Source organism: Lampetra fluviatilis, chromosome 11 (assembly GCF_964198595.1).
Source record: "Lampetra fluviatilis chromosome 11, kcLamFluv1.1, whole genome shotgun sequence".
Classification (NCBI taxonomy): Eukaryota; Metazoa; Chordata; class Hyperoartia; order Petromyzontiformes; family Petromyzontidae; genus Lampetra; species Lampetra fluviatilis.
In genome coordinates, this window is record NC_136285.1 from 465,921 (window position 1) to 479,893 (window position 13,973).

A 13,973-nucleotide genomic window follows, 5' to 3' on the forward strand; every position below is an offset into this window, starting at 1 on the left:
GAACAAATACAATATTTAAAATGAAGAACAAGTAAAGTTAAATCAACAAACTTGCCAGTATTTCAATGGGAACTATGGGCCTGATTTTGGCTAATGAGATGGTCAATGTCCGGTTCCATATTTGTCACTGCTAGTCGTAACAAGTGATGCAAGTGTAATAAGCGACTCGATCCTGGTTCTGTCTCCGTCGTCCTTTATTCGGGTTCTTACACTTTTCCCGCACGGCCCTCGCTCAGAGTTCTCCCCTTGGCAGCTCCATAGCTGCCCTCGCTCCCGTAGCCTCCACACCTCTGCAGCTCCGCTGCAGATCCCCTGTGCTGTCCTCCGGCTGCCCTCACTGCAGCTCCACCGCTGCCCTCACTGCAGCTCCACCGCTGCCCGTCGTTCCTCCGTGCTTGGTCACCGCTGGCCGACGGTGCCAAGTCTTACCCTCCGTGTATGTGGCGATCTCGCCACTCCTCGACCTCCGCCCTGCGTGGCCTCACTCTAACTCTGTCTCCCACACTCCCCCGTCTCTTCCGGTATCTCTCCCTTAAGACCTCACCCCTCTCTCTCACGTGACCTAACTCCTCCCCCCATGACGTCATATCCGCGAAGCCGGTTACGCCCGCATTACACCACCCTCCCCCGTAGAGAAAATCCAGCCGACCTCGGCTGAACAATAACGAGACAAGTAATGCGAGCGAACACAACCATCACACATTCAAAGACAACGAAGCATACAATAATTATAACAACAACAACAAAACACAACAGTAAAATTTAACGAAATGTAAGGGACTTTGAGCGCGTTCGGGTCGCCGGTCCGTCCCGGACGGGCGGCGGCCCTCCTGCAGACCGGGAACGTGACGGGTTTTAGGAGCGACAGGATGAAGTCCTCCTGTCACTATTGGAGGCCCGTCAACGTCCCGGTCCCGTGTCCCTGAAGGCCCAGCATCGGGGGTGTGTCGCGATCGTGTCTGCGACGGGGTCGGAAGGGCGGCGGGGCTCGGAGTCCCCGCAGCCGTGGTAGGCACACCCCGAGCAGAGTCTCCTGTCTCCAGCAATGTCACGGCCGGCTTGTCTGTAAAAGGCACGACAGGCGCTCTTGCAAGGTCAACAGGCACAGGCAAGGATGAGTCGGCAGCCACAGACCCCGGCAAGGCATCGTCTCGAGGGGCCACATATGGTTTCAAGCGCGACGTGTGAACGAACCAACGCCGAGATCCAAACCAAACACGCGCAGACTGTGGGTTGGGAACCTCGATGAGGCGGACCGGCCCTTGCCATGGTTTGTGTAATTTAGGAGAGGTACCTGGCCGCACCTGCGGGCAATGGAGCCAGGCCATGTCCCCCACCTTCCAGGGGCACTCCCCCTTCGAGCGTCGAGCACACCGCTCGTTCCGGGCCTGGGCTTTGGCAGTAGCCATGCGGGCCCCCTCCCGTGCCTCAGTAACCCGGCGAACGGTATTCCGAATGTAATCAGGAAGAGGCTTAGCAGGTCCCCTCACTCCAGTTCCCAACTGCACATCCATTGGCGGCACGTTCTCGCGACCATACATAAGGAAAAACGGCGAATATCCTGTAGCCGCATGCGGCGTCATTCGGTATGCCGAAAGTACCCCAGGGATATGCAAATCCCAATCCGATTGTTTTTCACTCACGGTGTGACACAACATGGCGGACAATGTCCGATTTAGCCGTTCGACCATACCATCCGTTTGCGGATGGTAGGGAGATGTCCGTATCTTTTAGTTCCAAGAGCCGCGCACACCTCCCCCAACAATTTAGAAGAAAAATTACGGCCTTGGTCTGTGAGGAGCCTCTCCGGCGCCCCCTTGTCCATAACGTACCCAAATAGAAAGGCGTCTGTGATAGACGCCGCTGACTGGTCAGGCAAAGGCCAGGCCATCGGCCAGCGGGAGAGGTACTCTACCCCAACTAGCAAGTATTTATTTCCCTTAGCGGACGGCGGGAAGGGTCCCAAAATGTCCAACACCACCAATTCGTTAACTCTAGACACCTGAATAGACTGTATGGGCGGCACATATGGTTGTTTAGGTGGTTTTCGCTGGGCACAATCGGGACACGCGCGAACGTGACCGACGACATCCGTTGTCATGCCGTGCCAAAAATAGTCTCGCTGCAGCGTCAATAGGGTCTTCTGCACCCCCAGATGTAAAAGCGTGTCCCCATGCAGAGTCCTAATCAACTCGTACCGCAAGGATGCCGGTACAACCAGACGCCAGCGTTCCTGTAACCCTTCCCTCCACATCAGCAGTCCATCGCGGAGAGCGGTTTCCGGCATACCTAGTCCCCCACTCTTCTTCGCAGTCCGCTTCCGTAACGAGACCAATGAACCATCCAACATTTGTTCCCGAATCCACACAGCCCTTGGAAGATTCAGAATCCCATCAGCCGGTCCCGGCTCCTTTGGAGCTTCAGGCACGTCGACCGCCAACGCAACAGGCTGAGGGGGTTGCTGAATCGGCGCACATCTATGCGTCCCCGACGCGCACGCGCAAGGGGATCGCTGCGGCAACCTAGAGAGCGCATCCGCATTCGTGTGACGCACCCCCTTCCGATGGTGAATTTGGAAGGAAAATTCTTGCAGCGTGTCCAACCACCGCGCCAACTGGCCGGATGGTTAGTCCATCTTAAGAGCATACTGCAAGGCCGCATGATCCGTGCGAACAATAAACGAACGACCGTAGAGATACGGTCGAAATTGGCGGAGAAAGAAAACAATAGCCAAAAGTTCCCTGCGTGTGACGCAGTAGCGAGTTTCTGCGGGAGACAAAACCCGGCTACCATACGCCACCACGCGTTCCACACCACCTTTTGATTGAGACAACACGGCCCCAATGCCCGTGTCACTCGCATCCGTATCCAGAATGAAGGGGTGATCGAAATCAGGATAATCTAACGTCGGTGCCGTAGCCAGTCGATCGCGCAGGCCCTGAAACGCCGCCTCTTCCGGCGGTCCCCAAGCAAATTTCCTTCCTTTACCCATAAGGAGGTGCAAGGGCCTCGCGATCGTCGCGAAATCCGGAACAAACCTCCGATAGTATGAGGCAAACCCCAAAAAGCGACGTACATCCCCCACCGTGGCCGGGGTCGGCCAGTCACGGACGCATGCTGTCTTGTCCGGATCCGTGGCCACCCCGTCCACACTTACGATATGCCCCAAATAGCGCACGGACCGTTGCAGTAGGTGACATTTCTTAGGCTTAAATTTCAAATTTGCGGAACGCATCCTGGCGAACACCGCCTCCAACCGCAGTAAATGCTCATCAAATGTGCGGCTGAAGACGATAATATCATCTAAATATATCAGACATGTCTCCCACTGCAACCCCGTTAACACCAACTCCATCAACTTTTGAAATGTGGCAGGGGTAGCATTCAGCCCCATCGGAAGACAATTAAATTGGAATAACCCCTGCGGCGTACGGAAAGCAGTCTTCTCCCGCGAGGGCTCGTCAAGGAGAAGCTGCCAGAATCCCGAAGAGAGATCTAGCGTTGAAAAAACTTCGCCCCCGACAAGGCATCGAGGGAGTCGTCCATACGCGGCAGGGGGTACGCATCTGCCACAGACACTTTATTCAACTTACGAAAGTCGACACAAAAGCGCAATTTGCCATCCTTCTTTTTAACCAAAACAACAGGCGCGCCCCATGGGCTGTTAGATGGAGATATTATGTCCGCAGCCAACATGTCATCCACTGCCCCTCGAACCTGATCTCGCTCCGCCGGACTCATCCGATGCGAGTTCAACCGAATAGGGGCAGCGTCCCCTGTGTCAATATGATGGTAAAGCAACGAGGTGCGTCCCAAGTCTAAATCGTCGGAGCTAAACACATCAGAATAACTCAATAATAATTTACGAAGCGCACAACGTTGTTCACCGGAAAGGGAAGAATTTTCCCCACACAATTCGGCGATCCAGCGATTATCAGCGGCACCAGGACCTGAAACACCACCAACCACGACCTGGCTGCCCAGATGATCTTGTGCCGTAAACGCCGTAGTGGCATGTGCCACAACCGTACCAGCCGGCACACACACATTCTCGGAACTTGCATTAAGCACCTGCAGAAACGGCTGCTGGTCATGCCGGACAATAGTTTGCGCCCCAACGAGCACCGCTCCGCCCGTTATAGTGGCGGACGGCGACAACAAAATCCCAATTGCACCTTGACGACCAGGTACAGGCTTCCGATATCGCAAGGGGATAAGCATCTGTGAGCCAGGTGGAATATCAACAGACACCTCGGACAATGCCTGCACCTGAGCGACCGGAGCAGGTCGCCCCCAGGGCGACGGTAGAAATGTAATTTTTCGGCCACCCGGTAATTCAATGCAGTTTTGATTAATTCGAATTAGAATGGGCATCTTGGCCAGGAAGTCAGTTCCCAACAAGCAAGGAACCGCGAGGGACCTCGAAATTAACACAATTCCCGAGGCCGACACTCCCCCGATAGATATTGTAGCGTCCACCTGGCCCACAATGCCCATGCTACCCCCGTTGGCAGCGACGCAAGAATCGTAAACCGGACGCACGGCCTCAGGTGGGATGTTCAACAGATGGAAAATGACATCCGATATAATGGTCGCGGACGCCCCGGAATCCACTAACACACGTACGTCCACCCCTTGTATAGAACCAGGTACGGTGGACGAACCAGTAGCGGCCGCGACGACCCGCCGTGCCAATTTACGCCACTGCGTTACCGAGCGACGTGGCCCAGTCGATGGCTTCCCCCCGTTATTAACAACACCCGGATCGCACGACAACGGTGATGAGTGAGGTGTCAAGCCTTGCCGGGTGTCTGGTGCGCACCGACTTGCCTGTCCTGGAGGATCCTTCCGTGGCACGTCCGCTGACGAGGCCTCCTGCTGGGGCGGACCCGGGACGCGGGCCCAGCAGTCCCTGGCGTAATGGCCTTTACGGCCGCAGCGGAAGCAGTCGATGTTGTTACGCTGTGCCGCAGGCACCCCGTCCCGACGCTCCCGTGGCGGTGGCGCAGATCGCGGCCCCGGCGTACTGCGGGCCGACCACTGAGCAGAGGCGGCTGTCAGCTCCTGCGGGCCCGCCCCGTCAGGAACGTACACCGCCTTCTTGGGATCCCAACCCGCGGCACCTCCCTCGACGATGGGCCCCCCCGTCCACGCCGTGACTTGCTTCCAACGGCGCAGGTTGAACTGGGCATCAAGACATTTAGCGGCCGCCCGGGATGTAAGCTTTTCGTGGCCACACACCGGTATAGGAATCCCCAAATCCCGGGACAGCTCGAGCATCTTACCCAAGATGAGAGGTTCGAGCAGGTCAGGCTCTGTCTCCGGGTATGCAGCCATGGCCAACTCCAATACCGCACCCCTGTATGCCACCGGCGACTCCTCGGGTGCTCGCTGACGTTGAACAAACCGGCGATGAGCATCATCCGGTGGCTCATATGCATTTGCCATCTCGTCGAAAACTCCTCTCAATGTTTTCTTCTTCTCCGCCTTGATGGAGCGGAAGAATCTCACCGACTCGTCATCGAGAAGAGTCGGTAAAACCTCCAATGCCTCAGCGTCCGTCCACCTTGCTGAGCGTACCGCCACCAGAAATCTGCAGGCGAAAGCACTCCAATCGCCCCCGATGGAGAATTCTTTGACGGTCGTGAGATGACGACTGCGACTCCTTGTTGCACTGTCCTCAGCCGATGACTCACCAGGCGGCATATTCAAAATGGCGTCGCATCGCCGCATGTTCAAGATGGCGGCCTCTCGCCGCGGAGAGCGCAAGATGGCGGCTTCCCGCCGTTCTTCTCCTGCCACGCCCAAGATGGCGTCTTCTTGCCGCGTGGCCAATGGCGCCGACAGCGGAGGCAAGGCAGCGACCTGCGGACCTCCATCGGCTCCCCCCAACGCCGTCCTCGGCGTGACGAGCTCGCACAATTGCGCGAGCACGATTTTCAGCGTCTCCAGCTGCGCCGCCATCTGCCTCCATCGCCAATCCGCGTCCTCAGGTGCAGACGGGTCCACCGACGCGGCGACCTCTTGGACTCCCGGACCCGCACTTGTTCCCGCACGGATCTCCTCATCCATCGCAGGCAGGTCGACCGCCCGAGGAAGGTCGTCGTCGTCGGATGATGTAGCAGACGATGGCGCAGGAATATTCTTCTGAGCTGTTTTGACATGCCGTTTCACTTCTTACACCAGTGTAATAAGGGACTCGATCCTGGTTCTGTCTCCGTCGTCCTTTATTCGGGTTCTTACACTTTTCCCGCACGGCCCTCGCTCAGAGTTCTCCCCTTGGCAGCTCCATAGCTGCTCTCGCTCCCGTAGCCTCCACACCTCTGCAGCTCCGCTGCAGATCCCCTGTGCAGTCCTCCGGCTGCCCTCACTGCAGCTCCACCGCTGCCCTCACTGCAGCTCCACCGCTGCCCGTCGTTCCTCCGTGCTTGGTCACCGCTGGCTGACGGTGCCAAGTCTTACCCTCCGTGTATGTGGCGATCTCGCCACTCCTCGACCTCCGCCCTGCGTGGCCTCACTCTAACTCTGTCTCCCACACTCCCCCGTCTCTTCCGGTATCTCTCCCTTAAGACCTCACCCCTCTCTCTCACGTGACCTAACTCCTCTCCCCATGACGTCATATCCGCGAAGCCGTTTACGCCCGCATTACACAAGTGTGCATCCGTTAGTCTAGATCTGGTTGGAGATTTCAAATGTTTAATTCTGGAAAAAGTCTGTTCACAGACATAAGTGCTGCCAAAGATGGTTGCCATTTTGAGTGCATGGTTCCTGAGATGAGGATATGTCTCAGAGGGGAGAGATGCATAGAAATTATGAAGGCTGCTTGACTTGAATGCGTCTTTCAGAGAGTCACAATTCTGCAGTTCAGCCAGTTCCATTTGGTAAATTGTATCCACATTTTCAATGTCAATAGAAAATGGGTTACTGAAAAGCTGTATGTCCTGTTCATGGAGACGAAGCTCTTTAAATCTAAATTGGAACTCCTTTTGCAATTTTTCCAGTGAATCCACACATGTTTTGTTTGGGAATTGCAACCAATGGTTTTTCCGCTAACAGATTTTGAGTTGTGGGGAGATGGCAGAAGTTTTCCTCCTTAACTTGTTTGATGAGGAGGCCTAATTTTACTTCAAATGCTTTGACATGTGATTGCATATCACAGATGAGCTTCCCCTTTCCTTGAAGTTGCACATTGAAACTGTTGAGTAGCTCTGTTACATCTGTCAGAATGGCAAGGTGCCATTTCCATTCTGCATCATTGAGCTCTGATACTTCTTTGTTTTTTGAAAGCAGAAAAGCTGTAATCTGTGGAAGTAAGTCATAGAAACGTTTCAAAACTCTCCCTCGACTCAGCCAACGGACTTCTGTGTGGTACAGAACATCTTCATAGTCAACATTTAGTTCAGACAGAAATTCCTGAAATTGTCTGTGGTTTAGTGCATGAGCTCTAATGAAGTTAACACAAGATTCCACAATTTTCATAACAGAGTCCCACTTCAGTGATTTACTACACAGCGCTTGTTGGTGGATGAGGCAGTGTATGGCTATTGGATGAGAATGGTTATGTTTGTCCATCTCTTGGTTAATGCGAGCAATTACTCCTTTCTTAGACCCCACCATGCTAGGAGCACCATCAGTTGTCACACTGGCTAGTTTAGCCCAGTTCAGCTCCAAACCATTCACAGTTTGGCAAACTTTTTCATAGATATCCTCTCCTGTAGTTGTTCCTTTGATGCTTTGCAGTGCTGCAAGCTCTTCTGTGACTTCAAAATAGTCATTCGTCCCACGAATAAAAATTAGAAATTGTGCAGACTCACGAACATCATTGCTTTCGTCGAGTGCCAAGGAAAAATAGGAAAGTTTTTTTGTGGAGTTTTGCAAATGCTGATGCAAATTGTCTCCCATTTCTTCAATCCTCCGTGTAATTGTAGGTCCTGAAAGACTCACTGTACTAAATAAATCGGCCTTCTCTGGACACATCTCTTTGGCAACAGAAAGAAGGCATTCTTTAACAAATTCTCACTCCACGAATGGTCTGCCAGTGCACGCTATTAGCTTGGAAACTTGAAAACTTGCTCGCAGTGATGAAATATTTAGCTGCTTCTGCTTCACAAAAGTATTCTGCTGAGTTGTTAATGTATTTTTCAGTTTTAATATTTTATCTTTTCTCACTTCTCCGACCAAACAATCATATTTATCTTCATGTTGAGTTTCATAGTGTCGACGTAAATTGTATTCTTTGAACACAGACAATATATTCTGGCATATCAGACACACAGCTCTTTCCTTGTACTGCATGAAAAAGTAATCATAAGTCCACTGTTCTTTGAATATCCTACACTCCGAGTCAATTTTTCTCTTTCTTGACATCATTGTTTCCTAGGGAGTCAAAATTGCTATTAGTAAAATACCAATATATATACAGCGCTACAAAAACAATATACCAGCAATAACTTTGCCCACACAGAGACATACAGACTGCACTGCCCATCAATGCAGTCTGATTGGGGGAACTCCGCTTTTACCCCAGGCTCACACTGGTGCGGGTGCCATTAAAAAGTTAATTACACCTGCAGTTTTGTTCACAGATCGCAGTACATCCCCAGCACACAGGAATATCACTGGGAGTGGAGCCGAGGGGCAAGTGAGGGAGCTGAGGGAGGGAGAGCCAGTCAAGCGCAGCCAGGGGAGGGCTGGCAGCCTTAGGCCTGGGGGGCAAGTCCAGTCAATTGGCCCATTGAACCATTCACCAGCGCAGTCCAATGAGTGCCCACCGCCGCAGCTCAATCAGTGCCCACCGCCGCAGCTCAATCAGTGCTCACCAGCGCAGCCAAATCAGTGCTCGCCACCGCAGCCCAATCAGTGCCCACCACCGCAGCCCAATGAGTGCTCACCAGCGCAGCCCAATTAGTGCTCACCAGCGCAGCCCAATTAGTGCTCACAAGCGCAGCCCAATTAGTGACCATGGGCCGGATAAATGTCCTCGGTGGGCCGCATGTGGCCCGCGGGCCGTAGTTTGAGGACCCCTGGTCTACTTTGTTAAAATTTTCAACCTAACAGTTTGTCCGCTAAAAGCGTTAAAAGGAAGAAAGACAGAGACAGAGTGAGAGACGAAAAAATACTTATAGATAGGGAGGAAGGGCCCAATAATGGGGTGGGAGGGGGAAAATGGGGAGATGAGGGGAGGGAGATACATCGGTTTGGTCAAGAGAGGAGAAAAGGAAAATAGATGAGAAAAACTGCAATGGCAGTGCTCCGTTCTGCTGCACGAAGGAGACACATCATCCGGCACTGATGATGCAGACCCAGCTGGGCCTGCGCCTCATGCCGGTGGGGTTCTGATTCCTGATAGTGAGCTCATAGTTGTCCTCCATTCCTTTTCAGGCCCTGCAGAATCTCCTGCACCTCCTTGTTTCCCATGTCACCCAGTGCAAGGAAGTTAAGCCTTCTCCCCCGGATGTGGACTTGCAGCTTAGCTGGGTAGAGTGGCTGTGATCATATCCCAGCTCTCCCCACCAGGTTCCTGTCTAGAGGCAGAACAAGGTATATTCTCTTGGCATCTGCCAGGGTTAAGTCGGCATGATAAAGACCCGATAACCCTCCAGTGAAGTGGCCTTCTCTCTTGCCATCCTTGCTGCCTTCAATGCCTCAGTGGTGCCGTGGCGAATCACGAACAGGATCAGCAGGGGGCGCGGTCCAAGTTGTTGTTCTCCATCGAGTCCCTCCTGGCTCTTTCCAACCTGGTAGGCTTGCACAATTAACTGTGGCTTACCAGGTTGTGTGTCCAAAGATTCCGGGATTCGAATCCATTCAGCTTGATTTTTCAGAACAGAGATAAGGGCTAGTTGTCATCAATTTTCGCCAGAAGGCCTTGAGTTGACACTCCCGCCCCTTGGCGTCCAGTTTGTTGTAGGTTTCCTCAAGCTCCAACAGTCTGGCTTTGTCCATTTTAGCTACCCTGCCTGGTTCCTCAAGTGAGGTTATCATTATGGCCTCTTGCCTCTTCACCCTTTGCAGACCTTGCTTAACTCATCATTCAAGACCCGGTGGAAAGCTGTGTTTTCCTCTGTTGGCTGGGCTAGCCACTCCATTTTTTCCCAAGAGGTTTTGCAGAAGCTCTCAGGGGGGGTCTCTGACCTCACTTTAACTGGGGAGGCCGGCAGGGACGAATCCTTGGATTTCTTCCTGGCGGTCCTATCTGCCAAGGGCATGAGGTTATGGGAGAGCGGATGTGCCTCTAGCCTAGCCAAAGGAGGCTCAAACTAATGCACAAAAAAGCCCTACGCCTAGAGGGGTTTAAAGAATGCCCCAAAAGGAAGACTTGTTTTTGGAAAAACAAACCCCCTCGAGGCTATGAAAAGGGGCAAGGATCGTGGTTGATGAGTAAAATAGGTGGTATGGTGAACTTGTAGGGTTGTTTACTATAGTAGGGGTTATAAAGGTTTGTTCAGCGCTCCTCATCTCACCCATGACATCACCAAATGTCCACACACAATATTTTAAATAAAGAAACATTCCTATAAGGGAAGTTGTTTAGCAATCACGTGTTACGTTGTGAACCTGGAGATCTAGATTGAACTTCTGGGCAGGCAAACCAGTGGGAATTACTCAAGTGCTGCTAATAAACAACTGGAAAACCAGTAACCGTTGAGAATCGGTTACTGGTCAGGACCCTGTAACCGATTCCAGAAGAATGTTAGTGGAGTGAAAGACTAAAGAGACACTACATCAGGAGGGACTCTGTTTATTTATAGCCTTCGCAGGCACAGGGAATACTACAATAAGGTCAGGACAGCAACAGGCTGCCTGACCCACAACGCTGAAGATGACGGTAAGACGATGTCGATGATGACGAAGACTTGACGAGACTTAACTTGATGGGCACCAGGGGTCCACTCTAACAACGGCCACGAGTCCTCCCCGGGGTCCCCCTTTTATCTCCCCAGCACAGCCTCGCTCCACCTTGGCTACGCCCCCTTCTAGAACCTCCTAGAAGGTTCCCGGGCTCCTCCCCATACCCCCGCTGTAACCTTCTCCCCACATCCCTTCCTCCCACCTACCCCCTCACCTGCTGCCCGACAGGGTTGCCAGCAGCCAGTGCTAGACGCCATAGTGAAACATTCCATATCACTACATTAGTAACGAATGCACTGATCTCACCTACGAATGTACAAACTGCACACCAGCCTAAGTCACTGTGTGGTACATTCACCTTTGTTTCACACTTAATCGTTAAAGGTACAGCCCTACACTTGCTTACTTGCTTGCTCATACCACTGCTGGTGGAAGTGCCTACACTCAAGCGAACTCAAGAGGGTATTTTGTATACTCTTTCACACTGATCAGACATCAACATAGCATGGATCACATACGAATCTATTTTGCAAAGAGTGGCTTAATTAAATGTAGGTTCATTATCTGGGCACAAAGATCACCTCTTAACACTCGAAACTATATATGTATATATCCCAGTATGGAATATATTGCTTACATATTTGAGGTGGTGTGAACACTTTAAATGTTTTAATGTATTGATTTATCTTTTAATGTATTGATTTGTTATATTTTAATATATCTTTCCACTTGCATGTGTAGGGGTGTTAGAGAGAGAGCCGTTATGCATGGCAGCTTATGGGAAACAAACACAGTGGGCGGGGCTACGTGAGTGCACGGGGGGGGGGTGCTCTCAACAACGTCCGCACCAGGCAGCCTGGGGCCCCACCCCTCAGCGGGGGTTGAGTATAAAGGGGGATGTGTCAGAGGGCTCGGGGCAGAATGTTAAAGCTAAACCAGTGAAGACCGAAGATCGTCTAGCTAGAGCCCTGGACTCCCCTGGGACGCCGCCCTTGTCAGGGCCGCGCAGGACCGAGCCAGCGGCGTGGTCCCGAGAACCAGAGCTAGTGCTCTGGGACTCCGGGTACCGTAGCCCGACTTACCAGTGTCGGGCCAGACAGCCTCCCCTAGCCCGTTAGTGGAGGACTAGGAGGTAGGTCAGAGATAGCTAGCAGTGTATTCCCAGCTAGCCAGGTGAGGGGGCCGATACCCCCTCCAGTATTGTATGTCCGCGGTTGTGACAACTGTTGCGGAATAAATACGTGTGCCTCAACCCCGGGTGTCCAAGAGTCCTCAACGGTATTACACATGCATATCGAATTGTGCCACAGCGGTCTTGCTATAAGATAAAAACTTCTATTCGGAACTGTCAGAAAATAATTTGGTCACTTTGTTTCAGAGCATAGTTGGAAAATGGCATCACGTAACTACTCAAAATTCTAAAGTTCCTTCAGGAGGCCTCTTATCCTGTTAAACATCCCAGCAGTAGTGTGTTTGCCGATTGTTGCTTAGGTTCCCAGTTAGAATTCTGCAGATCATCCTGATTATTACTGCAGGTGTATTATTGTGTAAGGTAAAGTTCATGTGATGTCATTTGAAAAGTGCTGGTGTCATGGTTAAAATTAGCAAAATTTGAAAAAACCCCTGAAATTACTCAAATTGGGGTGTCACATAGAAACCATCTATATTGCGAAAACCTTGTAGGGCCTTCTGGAAATAGTCTTGAGACTCAGACAGGCTTTATTGAGTAAACAAGTGGATTAATTATATTTTTCTGTGCTGGCAGGTTTCTGCCAGGAGGCTCGTGCTGTGTTGTGTTTGTTTTTGCACTAATGTATTATTTGTTATTAATATAATACACTTTGCATTTGCTACACTATACTTTATTTTTGTTCAAAGTGTGCAACATGTTTTAATATACCTACTTGTGTTTCTTGAGGATATGATCTGTGAAGTAATTTCTGTATTTCTTGTGCCACATAGGTTTTAACAGAAATGGATAATGTTGAGTCAATTTGCAGCACATCAAAATCTGGAGCGAAGCCCAATCAGAAATCCACAGGTGTGTGGACATTTATTTGTAAAATTAACTTCTGCACATGTTCATTAACTGTACATGTGGCATATCCAGCAATGTTCTCAAGGTGAAGTGTCAACATAAATACGTTGTTTAAATTCCTAAATTTGGTTTCTAGAATTGTTCAAGATAGCAATGTGAGCTGAATAAATAACAATTGTCACATCAAACACTTGTTCACTTAGAAATTTAATTTGTTTGGATGTCAGGTGGTGGAGGGTATTAACGACACATTTTGCCAAATCTTTACATGGAGTAATTCAGATCTCGATTGATTCATAATCTTGTCAAAAGCAGAATACGTGTGACCGCTCGGCCAGGCATTCATCCAGCATTATGTGTATTGGCACCCATGGTGTTTGCCGTGTTTTTGTTGTGTCCCAGTGAAGGCAAAGGGTGCTATGGTGGTGTCATTTCCCATTGTGCCGCTGAAGATCGGAGAGCATCAGATATCTATTCGCTCCCGTGTGTACGGCCACACGTTTGGCGACGGTGTCCAGAAAATTTTGCGTGTGGTGGTAATTCACACACCACATTTTTTTCCTCAACGACTTTATCAGTGAACATTTCTCTAACTCGGTGTGGATCACACTCCTGCAATCCGCTGAACAACATTACACTCGTTAGAGCTATTAGACGTGACAGTAAATGACAAATAATTTACCATTTATATTTCATTAGAAAAAAATTCTGGTTGGCTGGAGGGAGGGATGGACGGTTATGACCAAAGAATGTGTGCATTGCTAGTTTAAGTAAAACAGGAAGAGAATTCATCTTATTGGTTCTTTCGGTAAAGTCACGTAGAAGGGAAATAATAAAATAATAAAATACAATTCTCACGACGTTTCGGCCACAACGCAAGCAGCCGTCCTCAGGTGAAGAACAGGGCTGTCGGAAAGACAGCATCTGAATGGACACCACCAAGCTTGGCAGCGTATATTTAAGCTGGGTTAAAGGGGGAAGGGCACCAATATTTAGTATATTGATAATATTGATGTAGTTCATATTTTAGTTTTTTTACGTGGTGGTATGGCTGCTGCAGCTATTAAAATTCCTTCCCTTTATT

General features: G+C 50.8%; 1 protein-coding gene across 1 annotated transcript in view; it reads left to right on the plus strand.

The window, feature by feature from the left end:
* LOC144934672 (complement C3-like) overlaps window positions 1-13,973 on the plus strand; it is a 332,072-nt gene that overhangs the window by 142,083 nt on the left and 176,016 nt on the right. The window contains exons 19-20 of the mRNA XM_078860722.1: window positions 12,814-12,892; window positions 13,292-13,425. Coding sequence (XP_078716848.1) covers window positions 12,814-12,892; window positions 13,292-13,425 — 213 coding nt within the window. The remainder of the gene's footprint in view (window positions 1-12,813; window positions 12,893-13,291; window positions 13,426-13,973) is intronic.